The following is an 18,004-nucleotide window of genomic DNA, read 5'->3' as shown; positions in this document are numbered from 1 at the left end:
GAAAGGCAGGCTTAAGTAGTTTTCACATTTGTTTTTGTGCAAAATCTGTGCATAGAGATGAAACTACACACGGTTTATAAAAAAACAACTCACCTCACTGTCTGACATTAATTCAAATTAAACATTTCATGTTTCAGTTCAAAGAAAACCAAAACTATTTCTATTTCCAAAATGCCAACATTACAAGATATATGTTTTTAGAAATTAATTTTTTTAATCAAAGTAGAGGTGGTAGGAATCATGCTCTTGCATGCTTTAAGAAATGCTTTAGTTGCATTTATGTTTTAAGTAGTTCTTAGCTGCACCAAAGAGTTTGACTTTGCAGATTTTTTAAACAACTTATTTGCCATATCCTTTTTTAAATCACTGAACAAATATTATCAAATTAAAGGTTTATTATTTCAGCTGTTTTCAGTGCTGCATAATTGCTTTGAACTCAGAATATTTAAAAACAGAATTAAATATTTGTTGAAACTCGGTAAGATAATAACGAAATTGGGATTTTCATTAGCAGGTCCCTAAAAGATATACCTGTTTTAATAGTAGTAGAAGTTAACATAAGCAATTTGTAAAGAAATACTAATGTTTACTTTAAAAATATTATACGTTATGTTATGCAAGTTCAGCCAATGGACTAGAAGCTGTGGCTCAATTACATCTCAGATTCTTTGATCGTCCTGACATGTAGGAAAGCTTTGAAAACTAAAGTGAAGCTTTGCTTCACTTTTTGCCTTTTAATTTGTCTTTAATTCTTGCCTGAAGTGCAAGAATTGACTGACTTCTAAGCATTTATATCTCTGATACGTCACTCATAATTTATTCTGAAAAATAGCAAAATTTGACACTTGTAGTGTATAAAACAGTTTTTTTAAAACTTGAAACACAGATATTGTCTAATAATAATAATAATGCAATGCTGGTTATAAGGCAATGGCCAGAAGAGTTGGATGTAAATGATAAAGTGGTGAGAAGCAGAAGGCTGGGAAGAGATTTACCAAACACTTTGCTAGTTCAACTGGAAGACAAACAGAGAGAGACGATGTTTGTCTACTCTACTTCCTGTAATGAGTTTTTAAAACAGGAAAAGGATGACAGTCCTGCTCAGAAAGGATTAGACAATATATTTTATCATTAGAGTGAGTTAAGCCAGTGAAGATGTAGTTAAAAAAGTGATTGTGAATAGATATAGTTGAGGAAGCATAAAAGTACCTTCAATGTAAGATAGTCTGTTGAAAACCTGCATGACATCAACAAAAACTGACTGGAAATTGGCTTGTAAATTTAAAATGTGTCATTAAAACACCAATCACATATAAACTCTTGCTTTTTGTCGTTAATGTTGTTAAACAAAAACAAAATTGGATTGTTAGCTGTGACATGTCCGACTGCTTTGCTAAGTTGACCCTAAAGTGTTAAATCACAGCTCATTAAATTTAGCTTGTTCCCTGGGGAAATCAAAAATTTTGGCCTTCTTCTTTACTGTATGTTTACACAAGTTTGTTTTTGCTGGAAATAAATATTTTGTTTTCATTACAAAAAGCAGTTATTAGACATGCTCATACGACGGTTTTAAGAATTTTTTTAATCACTTCAGAAACTGAAGTCCCAGAAGATTAGAGCTTATAGGATTTTCAGAAAACCAGTGATGAGTGAACACTTACCTGACAGCATGATTTAGAAATGACTCACCATCCTGTGAAGGTGCTTTATTTGCTGATGCTGATGCTTTTTTCCACATTGCTGCCGTTATGTACATGGTGAAACAAACTACAGTTGTTATCCAGTTCAGTCACACTTCAGTGTTGCTGGAACGCTTTTAGCTGAACGAGGCAAGAAAATACACATTTTCTCACTGTCCCAAAGGCTGGGACTTATTGTGAAAACCTTAAGAATAGAGAAACTCTGGATATTTCTTACAGAAAACGGGAGTAACTCAATTCATCACTGTAATTGACTAATCAAACCTGAGCCCAGCCAGAAGGGTTTAAATCGAAGCAAGATTAATGTGTTTGCCAGGTATGTGGTGCCAAACGCCAGAGCTTTTAATTTCGCACTGGCTGCACTAATTTAGCCAGGCTGTTTACCTTAGCACTTAAATAAAACGACAAATAAGCTTTTTTTGTTTTTGTAACTGTCTGACATAAAATTAAACTAAACTGTTTAACACTGTTAAGATTATCAAATTTATTTCTACATGCTTAATGCTAGGAAGATTAGACAAAATATTGGAGGTTGTACAAAGCAATGGGTGCCAAAAATTGTGGCCCTGGGAATTTTGTTCAGAACGATTACTTAGTTTTTATTTAGCAAAATTTCTCATCAGATCTGCTTTTAGAAAAAATAATCAGAATAAAAAAATATTTTTTACTGCTTTTAAACATGTAAACCAGAGGTGACAATAACCATGAACTGTTTCAGATTTTTTTTGTGCTAGATATTAGAATATTCTGTAGTTCATTAATACGATAATATGAAATACTACAGTAGCAACTCTGACAAGATGACTATAACTAGTGATAAAAATGATTGGCATTAAATCAGTGAGAATTTTTTATTAAGTTCCTCCCATGTTTGTTCCTGGTGATTCGGACATTACACAGCCATGAGATAGATGTTCATATTTTCCTTCTGTTGAATCTAAAACACAATATTAAGTAGAAGCAAGTAAGAATAGGCTCTTTGAACTACTTAGACCTCATCCATAATAAACAGCAATACAATAGATGCTCATATAACAATACTCCTTACTGGAAAGGCTACTAGTGACTTTGGCTGAAGAGGTGATTTAGAGGAGAAATTATGAGCACGAGATGTTCGTGCTGAATCTTCATACTACTATTGTATAATAAATGAAACTCTTGAGGAGGGAACAGGCAATATTTTTTCAGATCTTTTTACTATGATGATTTTCTAATATATTCTGCTAAGAAGAGGGAGAAGTAGATCTGGAAGAACAGAAAATAATTTGGGGTTTAGGACTGATATTTAGTTTCATGTATATGAAAAAGGTTTTGTCAGCTCAAAAGCTTTTGCATTCTTTCCTCAAACAGCCAACTTGGTCTAAGTTACTTGCCCTAATTGAAATGCCAAATGCATCTGTGAGAAACTCTGACACTCCCATCGGACTCCAAGCCAAGTGAGCTGCACTGCTGCAGCGACAGTGTCTCCAAGGAGACTGCAGAGTGACAAAAAACAAGTGCCTCCATGTTTCTGAGCTGTCTGCAGGGTGCAGCACAATGCAGCACAGCTGAGAGGTCAGACGTGTAGCCTGGGAGGAATTTTACTGAAAGTTCATTCATGTTTTAGCCTTTGTAGACTTTATAGTAAATCATAAAGGCCGAAAACAAAGACATAGGGAGGACTCGCAACACACAGATGGTCTTTAAGAAATTACTGCAACTCTTGGCTGGGCAGGAAGCTTTAAATCAATTTCAGTCACCAAATATTCAGCTCTATTTTAGGTCCTGAACAGAGACAGAGAGATATAGAGATATTCGTAAAGGCTTTTAAAATTCTGTTTCAGACTATTATAACTGTAAACAAACAAACAAAAAAATCATAACTTATGTCTCAGATACTAATGTCTTCTTAAAAAAATGTTTTAATGTGAAAGAGAGTATTTGACTTGATCCTTTGTACAGAAACATGATCAAACTGTAACAGGGTGAGGGAGTATAAACAAACTCCTGCAAATGACTTCACAGGCTTCCATAGATCTGACAAGGAGGCAGATTTAATCTAATCAAACTTTTCTTTCAAATTATGTCAATCTGAAAAGATTCACTACATTTAAGGTTTTTACATACTTTCATCAGCCATGCCAGCAACTGCTGGCATGTTTATATACGTATATATATATATATATATATGTGAAGAAGAGCTGGTTTTGTAGAGCTGAACTTCTTTCTTAACTGATAGAGAACAAAAAAAAACACATTTTCTTTAAATTGTCCAAAAACCTTTCAGTAAGAAATTTGTTGCACTATATTTATATTTACACAATGGTGCAGTTGCCATTAAAAGTCCCTTCACCTTAAAGTACCTTGAAATTAAGGCCACATTATTGTGACTGCATGTTATATAAGATCTGTTGGAATGTCACATTTGCCCTCTCAGGTGGGCTTTTTGGCTATTTTTTTATTACTCCCTGGCTCATTGTCCTCTTTCCAGTTCCTAATTATGTTCGGCAGTGCAGATGGTGTGTTTCCTTCCTATCTTTGTTTAGTTTTTCCATATGAATCCAATAATAGGGGATTTCTGACTGCAGATGGATGATGCACTCTTTGGACGGGAGAGCTGGAAGTGCAAAAAATGTGCAGATTGGGAATTCCTGAAATTCCTTAAAGCAGGTAAATTAATCAAGAGTACATTCCTCCTGGGCATTGACTCCATAATGACAATAGCACTAGCTACAATCTGAGAGTTCACAAAACTCTTAAGACTAACAATGCTTGAGTGACGTGAAATCACTGTGAGACATGTAATTTCCTAAGAGTAGCAAGAAAAATGTCAGAGAAACCCTTTCCTGCTTAAGTGCCCACGAAATGAGCCACTCTACTGATTGGATTGTTTTTCTTAAAAATGCTTTTGACTATTCCAGGGAAAGTGCATGATGAGGATTATCCAACTAAATAATTTAGAATAACAAAGTGACATGTTTTATAGCATGTTGATGTTACAGAATTACACATTCATAGTAAGGAATTGTTTATTGGTCTCTTTAAATATTAAAATGTTTTGCCCACAGTCATCATGAAAAAATGTTTGCTACTTACATGATCCTGATAACTACTTATAGAAAGAAAGTTACTTTTTTTTTTTTAGCTAAGCCAGAATGCCACATATTCTTTCACTATGTCAAAAATATTCTGTAGTATTATATCCAGCACCCAATAAATATAATTAGATTTTAGATTAGATTTAAATTTAACTTTTCAATTGTGTGTTAACACTCAGTCAACAATATGACCAGATGATAAACTCATATACTGGGATTTTCTAACCCAACTTTCTCTCAGGTTTTCCAAAGTCTGAAAAAGTGAACATTTTCACTGGTCTGAGATTACAGAAAGGAAATAGTTCAAATAACCACTTGCTATAACCACAGTCGACAAAATACAATCTGTGATTGCACAAGCATTGAAGCAGATGAACTAGAGCAGCAAGCTATTTCCCAGGTACCACTCCTGTCAGCTATAAACAAAGAAGACTATAGCCTTTATCAGCTCACAAAGCATTTTTTTTTATTTTCCCAAAGGGAAAATAAAAAACATGTTGAATGACTTTCCATTTCAGCTGAACATTCAGAAGGTAGTCAGATTTTGGTGTTAATGTGAATGCATAAATCCTTCGTGCCTTTATCAATGCTTTTATTCAAGTTACTGCTGGTGGCATACACATACATACACATTAGCCCCATTAGTGCCAAATGAGAATTGTATAAATACTGCAACCTGCCTGATGAGTATTGTTGGAGATCAGATTTATGCCTTTAGTGTATCTTAGGCTCTTACGTTGCTTTATTTTTTTGGGTTTTCATGGATTTGTATCTTGATCATTTGTTGTTTATGTTCTTATTTATGTCACATTAGTTGCTTATTCCTTGTGTTCAGTTAGTCTTTATTCCTTTTATATGTATGTTTTAGCTTTTCCCCAGTTTGTTTACTCCTCCTTGCTCTTCTGTGCCGCCTCTCTACCTCCCTCAGCTGCACCCGGTTTCTGATTAGTCTGTCCATTGTCTAGAAACCACTTCTCCTTCACTAATTCCCTGCTTGTTTCTTTAAGTTGTCATAACTGTTTTGTTGCTTTCACATTTGATTGCTATAAATTGTTTCATATCTTATTCTCCATTAAATCACCCACTTCCCATCTCAACTGCTCTGCATTTTGGTTCCAGACGTCACTAAAACCATGACAGCGTATTCAGTAGTAGCACACCCTTCATAACATTACATCCACAACATTCAACAGAGACATGCCTTAAGTAAAACATTTACTTTATATAGATAAATGAGTGTTAATAATGATGACACAGAAAATATTTTTGGAGTTGTTTCCCTTGTAACAAAGGGTCTTGGAATAAATAAAGATGGTTAAAGCTCTCCTCTGAGCTAAAAATGGTCTTTCCTCCTGTTAAATATATCATCTAATTCAAATTACAACCACTGGAGCTAACATTTCTAGTGTACATTAACTAATTGTAGACAATGACACTTTTAACTACGACCACCACTACTAAACTATTAAAATACAATTATTAACTTAAAGTGTGTCACGTGATCAGGCTGATTAACTACAAACACATATCCGGAGAAAACTCTGTTTATTCTTCAAACTGCTTGTGCTTAAGTCGAACAGAGCAGAACAAATGGACTGTCAATCAAATCCTGTTATTTACATGGAAAATAATCTTTCAGCACAGCTGTTACAATGCCAGTGTATGTCGTTTGACACATTCAATAATAAAATGACAACTGATTAAATTTACAAGCTGAGATGTTTAACAATACTGAAAATATCTCTGTTTTTCCAAGCACTTTAACCTGTGTGTCCTGTTTGATTCCTATACACTTTCATGGTTTCTGGTTGTTGCATTTTGTCAATTTTTCCTCTTTTGCTTCACATTTGCCATCATATTATGAATTATCATTATTATTTTTTGCATGTAAAATGTTGTTACTGCTTAACATATAGCTCACTAAAATGTTGTCTTTGATTTTTTTTTTCTCTCATTTCATCCAAACTCATTGCATTTGCACCTCAGTCACTGCTATGTTTGCTAAAAATGAAATCTCACAAGGTTATTTCTCAAGTGTGGGCGCGCTCCACTTGACATACGGTACAATACTGTAAATTTGCACATTGTTAATGAACAATGAAACAAAAGCAGAAACACCACAACCCTAATCCTGCAGACCCTGCAGACCCCTAACAGAAAAGTATCTGAAGGTCTTGTTTTGTAATGTTCAAATATAGTGAATTATGTATAAAAACGTTTCTGTGAGAACTAAGAGGAAAACTACTCGAATTAAATGTTGTGTTGAATAACATGATTAAAGAAAAGCACTCCCACAGCAAGACACAAGCACCACCATTTATCACAATGCGTGTGTTTCCAACATGTTGAATGTTGGTCAAGAAGTTCAATTTAGGCTCTTCTGACCAGAAAACTTTCTTCCACATATCTACACTGCGCCTTTTATGGCTTGTACAAAATGCAAATTAGATTTCTTCTTTCTTTAAAAAAAATACAAATAAATAAATAAGCTGCCACTTTTCAATAAAAGCCAGTTTTGAAAGGTGTAAATTTAATAGTTTTCCTGTCAACATATTCTCCTGGTTGAGATGTGAATCTAAATTTTGGCTGTCATGTCTTTTTAGGTAAATGGATTGAACATCATAACATGTCCTGACCAAAGCTAGAAATCCTAATTTATGAACTTTTGACTTATACTGTATATGCTATAGGTTTCTCAAAGTAAAACTGTGAAAACAGACTATTCAATGGACAATTCAAATATTTCTTTGCAGAAACTGTTGAAAACATGCATCATTTTCTCTCAACCCAATCAAATATATAAAAAAAATGTTGGAAAATGATCAGATGTTCAATGTTCTCTATTTTTGTCAAATGCTATATTTTCTATTTTCAGGGCATTCTTTAACAAATAAAGCTATGTGTGAGAAGTTGGTCTCCCCCTTAAGATTTTGGGAATGAATATGACTGCTTTCATTTCTATGCTGTGCTTCTGGCCTGAAAGTTTACAGTTATATGTGTTTGTTCTTCTTTGAATGACCTTTAACACACGTGTCATAAGCATCACAACGGCTAAAAAGCCTGTGTGAACATGCGCCGCAGTTCTCATGATCTTTGACACTGGCAGTGTTTAGCGTGGAGGACATGCGGTTTGGCGTTGATTCATAACGTTGATTATGAGCGGGGAGCTTTGTCTCGCAGCTATGCTGAGGTGGTCTGACAGGAAAAAACACTGATAGAAGCTGCAGGCAATAAGTCAGCAGTAGGACATCAGATTTTTTTTTTTTTTTGTGAGCTTCACTTTGAGTTTTTTTGGGTTCTTCTTAAATATTAATCTAGTCCATAACAGCTTTCACTGAACAGTTGAAATGTAATATTTCTCCAATATGGACATGTTCATCAATGGTTTCCTCAACGTCTTCTGGTCCCGTGTTAGGATCGGGGTGGCCAGGCCATGTGAGAAATAAAGAGAGAACTTTCTTTTCCCAGAGGACAGAAAAAGTTGGATCTGACTGAGGCCTGGGTCAGGAGAGATTCTTCCCTTTTGTACATCCTGATGTATTTCCTTCAAGCATATGTTTATGCTTGCAGATTTTTTCCTCCGTTGATTCTGCAGGATAAGATTAAACTCTTGTGAATGTTCCTGGTGGAAATGATGCAGGTTCTGTCTCAGCATCATGTGGCTTTATCGTTATTTCTTTTTTTACATTTGTTGTAATGTGCCACTGGACAGATGTCCAGTGATGAATATTATCAAGCAGTAAGTCACTGACCCACAAAGATTGTCTGTGTGGGAACAAACTCCTGTGACTGGTTCTCCCATAATGATGCTGTGGTGAGTGACAGCAACGGGAGTCATGGTGGCTTCCCAACTCACTGGATGTGGGAGGGAGAATGGGAGCAAATAAAGACTGGGAATGTTCAGAGTTACTTTACAAGAAGCATTTCTGTCTGGGTCGGATCTTATGACCCAAATTCTGGGCCATCTTTTCCTCCCGTAGCTGTAGTCTGTGTTTCACTTCTGTTCTTTTTCCTGTTCTCTTTTACACTTACCAAATGTTTCACACAGGTCAGAATGAAACCGTCTCTCCATCCTCTTTAATCTTCTCCATGGCTCTTCTTCTTCTCAGGGTGTTTGGAGGCGTTTCCGCTCCCAAACTCACCATGAGCTCTGCTCTCCCCAGCGGGATATTAATAGGAGAGTGGAGTGGGACACGGAGATACACTCCCAGGAGGGATGATGGGTGGGAAGTAAAAAGTGGGAAAAGGGCCAATCTGCACATTCACCAGTAGTTGTAAATCCATCATGCATGAGTCACGGACACACACACAAAGATTAGAGCTGGTTCTTGTGGAGGAAATTAGAAATAAATCAGTTGAGAAAATACAAAGTGCACTTTATACAAAGTACAAATTTATGTTCACTTTTCCCATAAAGGCTCTTAAAATAAGTTTCTAAAATTTGTTTCAGTCTAATTAATTGGTTTAAAAAATGGAAAACAGGAAACTATAAAACTTTCACTTCACTGTTATTCGCTGAATTAATTGAATTTCTGTAATACATAAGTTTTCTAATTTCATGGCTTTAAAGTCATAATGTCAAAAGTTTATCAGAGTAATGAACTGAGACCTGATGCACCAGATTTGGAAATAGGTGCTATATTGGTCTAGATCCTCATATAGGAGGCAACATAAGTCATCCATCCATTTATTTTCTATAGCTGCTTATCCTTGCAGGATTACGGGGAAACTGCCAGTTGCTCATATTTGTGAAGTGTAAGAAAATTCACATCAAGTTTTTTAATCTATGTTAATTGAATTCAGCTTGCTGATATACCACAAATTCTCAAACAATTCAACATCTCATGGCACTTTTAAAGAATATCAAAGCACACACACAAAAATCACAGAATTCAAGATTAATTTCTATGTTAAAGAAAGACGGTTGTTCACAGCAGAAACTCCTTTAGTGACTTGATTTCGCAACTAAAAAGGTACACTCTGAAGCATCCATGAGCTTCCTTCAGTTCTGATCACGAGTTCCAGATTCATAAGTGAAACATTGTTGTTAAGACAATCATAGCAAAAGGTCTGGTAAGGACACACGGACCACTGAGCCACTCCACCACTGTGTGGCGTTGGAGTTGTTGTCACTAGAGGAATGCTTCCTGACGGAGGCAACATGTGAAGAGTTTTAATCTCCTCTCTGAACTTGTGAATGGTTGTGTGACCACCTTGGGAGACAAGTCAGAGTTGAGCCATAGGTGTTTGATATATGAGGCCACTTCCTTTGTTTGCCGGTGCTTACATGTTTAAGGTAGGTGACTTCTTCCACTCTTCCTAAAACGCTGCAAGATCTGTTCAAAAAGTTTTTATTTCTGTCCATAGAAACCTGCTGAGTCCTTTACTTGGAGTGAGACCCTTTGGGTTTTTCCATGTGTTTGTTGTTAGTTGTTGTTTTGTTTTCCCACAGCCTATTTCACAGAACTGCATATAACACATTACTGTGCTACAGTATAAGTGTTTTATCCGTGGGGTGAACCCATTTCTTTTGTTAGGCTTAAAATTCAAACTAATATTGCACTTGGAAAATATCCTTCTCATTTACTCCAGCTGCAATTGAGTGCTATCCAGTATGAAGCACAAAGAGTTTCATTGATGTCTTGTTGTTTCAAGTAATTTTCTTCTGTCCTTATGGGAAAATCTTTGGCTCGATGCTGCGACATCTGATGGCCGCTGTTGTGTCCCGTGAGGCCAGAACTCCAAACCATTGTTCAGAACTGAAGAAGGTTAATGAGAGGTTAAACATCTTCAAGAATCAAATAAACAAGCAAACAAAACAAAAAAAATCAATTTCCTTTTTAATCATTTTAGATTTGGCGTATTAAACTAAGACGGAGGTTTATAGTATAAAGCTGGATTTATTCTCACAAATATGCTTCCAGAAAAGATTAAATGTTTGTTCCATTTATTTATCCAGTGTGGTAGTAAAGTAGTAGTAATAGTAAAGCTAATTGCAGGAAGCACACATTACATTGTTTTTAGCAAATAAATAAATAAATAATAAATTAAAGAGAAGCATTACTTTTTAATCTGACGTTTTGTTAACTCTGTCTTAATGAAGACAGACCTACCTAAGCGGGTCTGAAGCTGCTCAGACAAAGAGAATGTAAATTGTCTCAAGTAAATTGTTCCAGTATCATGTTTTTGTTTTCGGTTGTAAGGTGTTACATTTGTTTCAGGCCTGTTGATGACTCATTTTGGGAATGTTCAAATACTCCAAAATAGCTCTTTCTTCACGCTGTGAAGAGTTATCCACTCTATCAGCATTTTGCTGGAGGAGGATGTTTAGAAATCCAGAGGAAGCCCTATACTTTGAAGCAAGACGCTTGTCTTTGCATCCTGTAACTTGACCATGATTGTCACCCTTTTGTTTACAATGTTTTGCACTCGTTTTTGTTGTCTTTCTGTATAGTTATCTTGACTTAACCAAACTTCCTAAGGTTAAGACAACATTATGGCAGGAAGCACTGTGGTCTATTGAGAAAAGCCTTTCTGCTTCAGATGCTGAAAACGTCTTTAGCAATCTGCAAGACTGACTTGCACACTATGCTGAACTGCTGTCTTTTCAATATGAAGAAGTCATCGACAATGACAACAGATCATACCAGTAATTCATGGGAGAACATTTTTTTCTGTATTTGATTTTTTTTTTCTTATTAAGACAGAAATTTACAAGTTCCAAAAACTATAACATCAGTGCACATTAGCAACAAAGAAACAAAGTAAGAACAGCAATTGGGAGTTAAAGGGTAAATTGATTTAGCACAAACTGCAGACAGATTGAGTGGAAGCAACAAGTGGAGGTGTGAGACTTTTGACTCACTTAGGATCCTTTTTCTCATTTTCAAAAAGAACATCCATGTAGTTGCATTGGGATTTTTAAATTCTAATCTCTTTAATTTGCACTTTTAATTAAAACATAGTGGCAGTCAAATTTTAAAGCAACTTACTGATCTACAATTGATCCAAGTGTCAGCAAATATTTTAATATTTTATAGCAACAGAAGCTGCTTTATAAATAAATCTATATTTATTGCTTTAGGAGCAACAATTATCATTTCACCACACTAAGGTGAAATGATAACTTTTCACCTGTGTTTTAATCTTAATCCCTTAACTGTCACTTTCAAAATGCTTATATGTTATTCAATGGCTCCATGACGCCGGTTTCCTCCTGACAGTTATTAAAGTGAAAGGGGCCAGCAAATACAAATCAAATATTTACTCAACAATGTTTGGTTAATTTCCCTTATATGAGAAGTTACATCGATTAAGAAATACTTCTTAATTATACAAAGCAAAGAGATGTTATTGTGATGTGACTTTTCACATCACCTTGTTTGAATTTAAGTTATTTAACTTTGCTAATCTTCGTATAAATATTTTCTTTTCCATTTCCAACTGTCGCATATCAGGGATCTACTTGCATTGGATAAATACACAATGACATCAGGTTGATATGCAGTCAGTTCAGAAACTTTCATTCTGACATGTACATGGTTTGTTGTGTGGTTGCTTCTCTTTAAATCAAAAGTCCCTGTTTGCTTAATACAAAGGCAGCTGATACAGCAATTACCAACCTCTACTGGGTGATTTCGACAAAAGACACTGAGTGACCTCAGTGGTATCATTTCCCCTTTTCTGTTTGTTTCCAGTCTAATCAGACATCAGCAAAAGTCTACCAGTCATTTGTTAATGCCTCGGTCTTGGCTTCAGACCAGCTATTCTGCTCTAAGGTCCATTTTTAAACTTTTATCTTCAAAGCATATTGACAATGACTGCAGTTTAAATCCTGGTAAAAAATCAACTATCTTGGTTTCTTTTTATAGTAGAGAATATTATAAACAAGTAATTCATGTATACGAGTAGTGAAAATAAATTGGAAAGTTATTTATAATGCTGATGCATTAGATTTTCTAAGTACATGAGTCTCTGGGAAAATGACTGTCCAAAAATAGTGGGTTTTTTTGGGTAATAAAAATGTTGCCATTGAAATTAAAAATAAACTGTCCTTAGTTACATAGTTAAATATATTTCCACATTTTAATTAAAGCATGAAACAACTGGTACAAGGGAAACATTTTTAAACTCTAATGGAACCAAGTACAGCTGGTAATGCAAAATCCCAAAAGGTCTAAAAATAGAAGATCTTGCCAAATTAATTCTAATCCTTCAACCTTTTTCATATTTTATCACACAGAAAACAAAAATGAGAATAGATTTAATTTTTATTCTATGTGATGAATCAACACAAACCTTTATAGAAGCAAAATATGGCATGGATATATATATATATATATATATATATATATATATATATATATATATATATATATATATATATATATATATATATATATATATATATATATATATTTTTTTTTTTTTTTATTTATTTATTTTTTTTTTTACAGTAATTATCTGGAAACTGTGTGAAGTAATTGTATTAAGCTCCTCTTCCCAACCCGTGGCAGGTGGGACTTCTCAAAACCTTTATTTTGCTTTGATTGCGTAAATAAATTATGACTTGCTGGTATGCTTTGGATCATTGTCTTGCTGAATTACTGAAGTGGGCTTCAAATGAAGGTCATAAACTGATTACTAAACTGAACACGTGCATGAGTGAGCTTGTGTCCCTGTTTTCTACTAGTTTTCTACGGCTGGCAGGCCAGATTACCCACAGCTGCAGCACATCAGGCTCAGCAGAGGAACAGCTCGGATGAGTGGCTGAGGCAGGAGAGTGTTGCCAAAGGTCGAGTTACTATTTTTGTTTGTTTGTTTCCATTTTCTGGTCCACACTCCTTACCAGTTAGTGGCAGTAGTGCTTCCTGTAATTGTTTTTCAGCCATGGAAAGAAAGAAGAAGACTAACTCTACAAATTACATTCAGCAAACAGAAATAAAATCTATAGTGAAAGTAGAAATGTGTTTAATCTGAAACATTTGAGTCTGACAAAGTAGCAAAGGCAAAATAAACTTGTAAGGTTGCAAACAGTTTTTGTCAGCACTTGATTTGGCTTTTGGACATGTCTAATGATGAACCATAACAAAGCAAAAGAAAATGGTGATGTTTTTTAGTTTAATTTTTTTTTCTGTACATATAAATCAGACCTGGAAACAGAACAGGCCACTGCAGCATCAGAACTGTGATCTCAGGACCACAACTCAGTGGTGGATGACAGAGATGAAGGCAGGATGTGGAGAAAGATTTGACAGAGGTGAGAAGAGGGTAGGAAATGACTGACAAAGACAAAATATTTTTCTCACGCTTCTCTGCATATATATATATATATATATATATATACATATATATATACACACACACACACACACACACACACACACACACACACACACACACACACACACACACACACACACACACACACACACACACACTGATACTTTCTTTACATTAATAATGCACATGACAATGAGCTTTCAACGTTTCCCACATACTGTAATGTGAATTTAAACACCGCTGGGAGATACTGACTGAAAAATGTGAAAAAGCTTGAAGCTCTTAGAGCAAACTCTCTTAAGGGAAAAAGAAAAATGAGGCCAGAAATGGTAACTATTGGTGAGTTTTGGCAAAATAAATGAACAAATTCCAAGAGTGGACTGTTCTAAACTTTGTCTTAACTAATTTACTTCCTATGAACTTATGAGACACAATACCCCTTCATCTCAGACGACAACACTGTAAAGTTTGGATATTTGCAAACTTATTGTACAGATCAAGATAATGATGATGCAGAGGGGAACAACATTCTTTAATTTCCAATAGTCATGGTGCTCAGGAAGGAAATGAGTTCTGTGTCCCAGAGGTGAACATAAGATTGACCCAGGAAAAAAAAAGCCAGAAATCAGCGTCATTGTCCCCAGCAAAAAAATGACATGAAAAAGTCCTAAAAGTCCATTCAGAGAGGAAAGTTATTTCTTTTTTTTTTCTCAACAGAAACATAAAAAGCAATACTGCAGTTTGCAAATGCACACTGGGACAAAGACCTTCATTTTTAGAGACATGTCCTGTAATTTGATTGGCCATCATGACCATCATTACATTTGGAGGAAAGATAGAGACGCTTGTACCATCTTAACTATGAAGTATAGTAGTGGCAGCATCTTGTTTTGGGGCTTAGTATAGATCCAATCACGAGGAACGAACATTATGTAGAAATAATGAAGCAACATCTAAAGACATAACCATACAGCCAAAGTGGGGATGAAGTGGCTTAAGGACAACAAAGTCAACGTTTTAGTGTGGCCATCACAACTCACTGATCCCAAACCTACAGCAAACTTTGTGTTAAATCAATAAATACTTTTGAAAAGCAATGTATAAGGAGATTTAAGTTACTACTTCCATATTTGCAAAATGAAGAGAAGATAAACATGGCATCTAGACATCTTGCAAAAGCACAGTGAGAGTTTGAAAAATCGCAATATATTTATGAGGCCACTTTTCATTGACTGAAGGGTGTGTTTAGGAAGCAGAATAAGATGGAACCATAATGAAAGTGACAGTGAAGAGCTTCTTTAAAATACCAGTTGTCTCGATCTGTTCAAAACAAACAGAAACAACAAGGCGGTGTATTCTGCAATCAGTCCTGACAGAATGAAAGCTGTTCGGCTTGTTTGTCATTTTAAGGGGTGTGCTGAACCTGCTAAGCATTTTTTATTTTTAGCGATAAACCAGACCCAAACAGGAGAAGCAACATTTGGAAGGATGAGGGAATGATGAGAAGCTTGACAATCAAGAGATAAAAGGTGTGTGTTGATGTGAACATCAACAGGACTTCAAAAAATATCTTATTTTACCAGCAATGAACACGTCAAACTGAATTAAATTAAATAGCTATATAAAAACAATGTAATTAATTTCCATCACAAAAATAACAGTATTTATCTTAATTTTTCAAATCTTAAAGCGGTTCCTTTGAAACTTGATTGTGTAAAATAAGTTGCTCATACATCGTGTTTCCTCTTAGAGCTTGTGTCATCATATATTGGTATTTGAAGCTTCCGTTTCTGAATATAGTGACAGCTGCGTCAACATTTTTGATCACTTCTAATTTTCTTCTATTTATTCGCAACATATTTTGGCTGATCTTTAAGCGGAGTCATTCTAAACGTATTGCAGCAGATGTGATAGATTTTGGTCCTAGGACTCCTTGCTCATATGAAGAATTAAGATCTAAATGCATAGAGGAGCTGTACTGATTTCCTTCCTCATTTCTTTGAAGGAAAAACAGAACTTCCTGATTTGACTAACAAAGGGCACAATCTGATCTAGAGTGTATGTGGTGGCAGAAATACATGGCAGCCTCTCTTCAGGATATGCCCGTACAATACCCTACGCCGATGTGTGGTCTTTTGATTCCTTTCCTTCTTATCCTGATCCAAGGTAAGTGAATATTTTAGGGGGTATTTTTAACTGATGTTATTTGCTCTTTGTCTGAAGGGTACAGGTGGGTTTCTATGTTTGATCTATTGTTGCCGTCTCTTTTCAGTGTCATCCTGCACCGTTACAGTCACTGGCTACATTGGCCAGGATGTCACTCTGCCCTGCAGTTATGATGTCCAAGCTAACGGAGTCCTCAGTTTCTGCTGGGGACACGGGCAGGTGCCCCGATCCAAATGTAGCAACACAATCCTCTTGTCGGATAATGGGAATGTGACTTTCAGAGAGTCCCCCAGGTACCAGCTGCTGAGCCAGGTCATGCAGGGTGACGTTTCCTTGACCATCGTTAAAGCTCAGAAAATTGATTCTGGGGTTTACGGCTGCAGAGTGGAGATTCCTGGCTGGTTCAACGACCAAAAGATCAACGTACACCTGACCATGGAAGAAGGTAATGCTCACTAAATGGGACATCACAAAGTAATTTATTTGATGTATGCTATCTTTAGTGATGGCATAGAAGGAATATCAGTCTGTCAAGGCAACTTATGAGCAGCACAGTAGAGGATAGTATACAAAGTTCGATCTCTCACACATTTCTCACACAAAATGCAACCTTTAGCCCTCTGTTAGATTAAAATAACTTCCTCTCTGCAAATGTAACCAGTTTAAGAACTCACTACTTCCACTGTCCATAGTTGAGTCACCCTGTTGAAGGCTTTATAAAATGTGTAAAACCTCAATGTGTTTAAGTAGCAGATGTGAAAAATATATGCTATATATATGCAGCATCGACAGGTAAATATAACCCGTTGCTAAGAAGATGCATGTCGTTTCTTAAAATATAACTTAATGAGGGTACAAATGAGTTCTAAAGGTTGCTAACACCTGTCCTATGGGAACAACAAACACTATTCTACTGATTTCTTAAACAATATATCATATCATTTTTGACTGTCACTGTTTCAACTTAAGCTAAATAGGACATTTTGTTTGTTTTCAGCTCCTATGGAAGAACTTGACATCCAAAGCTCAACAGACTGTGACACTGTGACAGTAAGCAAAGGTAAGTACTGTAGTCCTTCTCTGTACTAAAAGAAAACACAGGTGCATGTTTTTATTTAGAATAAAACTTTTCTACCAGTTCATTGTACATAAAGTGATCATTTTTGACAGTTTAACTTGATAAATTTTGATGATTACGGCTGATGGCTAAAATAAATCCTACAACCTAGTTTTCTTTGTGAAGATTGGCTCCTTGATAGCTGTCCAGCAGAGAGTCAATTAAAGCTTCCATAAAAAGGGTATAGCTGTGTCCAAACATTAATGAAAAGTTGAGTGGTAGAAATAGGAACACAAACAACATGGGTAACCACAGCCTTTAGAGGATTGGGAACCACCAGGAAATGGGCTACAAATGTTGCATCACTGTGAGGTTTGAATCATCCAGAAAACATGAAAGGACCACACTTCAGTGAACATTCAGGTCTCCACTGAGGATCACCAGGAATGATCTTCCCTCCATGCAGGACTTGTATGGGGTTAAAAGGAGGGAAGCGATAATCTCTGCAGACCCCACACATCCTGGATACAGACTGTTTAGATTTTACCTTCAGGTCAGCGCTACAGAGCGCTATTTGAAGAAAATAGCTACCAGAGACAGATTCTTCCACTAAAACTCTCTCTGATGAGAACTTGACAGCCAGATTAATACCATGCTAGTTTCAACCTTGCCTTCTTTTGTAAAAACACTACGTATATACATATTTACAAGAAAACCATGTT

General features: G+C 35.7%; 1 protein-coding gene across 8 annotated transcripts in view; it reads left to right on the top strand.

Annotated features, from left to right (window-relative positions):
• LOC102237146 (hepatitis A virus cellular receptor 1 homolog) overlaps positions 1–18,004 on the top strand; it is a 48,807-nt gene that overhangs the window by 29,926 nt on the left and 877 nt on the right. For 2 of the 8 annotated variants that reach the window (XR_002752305.1, XM_023328986.1), the window contains exons 1-6: positions 9,894–10,073; positions 13,470–13,571; positions 13,928–14,036; positions 16,065–16,225; positions 16,332–16,670; positions 17,223–17,285. Coding sequence is in view for 7 of the 8 variants with exons in the window: in XM_023328986.1 (XP_023184754.1) it covers positions 16,120–16,225; positions 16,332–16,670; positions 17,223–17,285 (508 nt within the window). In the remaining variant the exon portion in view is untranslated. Of the gene's footprint in view, positions 1–9,892; positions 10,074–13,469; positions 13,572–13,927; positions 14,037–16,064; positions 16,226–16,331; positions 16,671–17,222; positions 17,286–18,004 lie in introns of those variants that run through there. The other 6 variants (XM_023328984.1, XM_023328980.1, XM_023328985.1 and 3 more) reach the window with 5 other exon arrangements.

This window comes from Xiphophorus maculatus, chromosome 23 (genome assembly GCF_002775205.1).
Source record: "Xiphophorus maculatus strain JP 163 A chromosome 23, X_maculatus-5.0-male, whole genome shotgun sequence".
NCBI classification, from domain to species: domain Eukaryota; kingdom Metazoa; phylum Chordata; class Actinopteri; order Cyprinodontiformes; family Poeciliidae; genus Xiphophorus; species Xiphophorus maculatus.
This window is presented reverse-complemented; position numbering and strand designations above follow the sequence as displayed.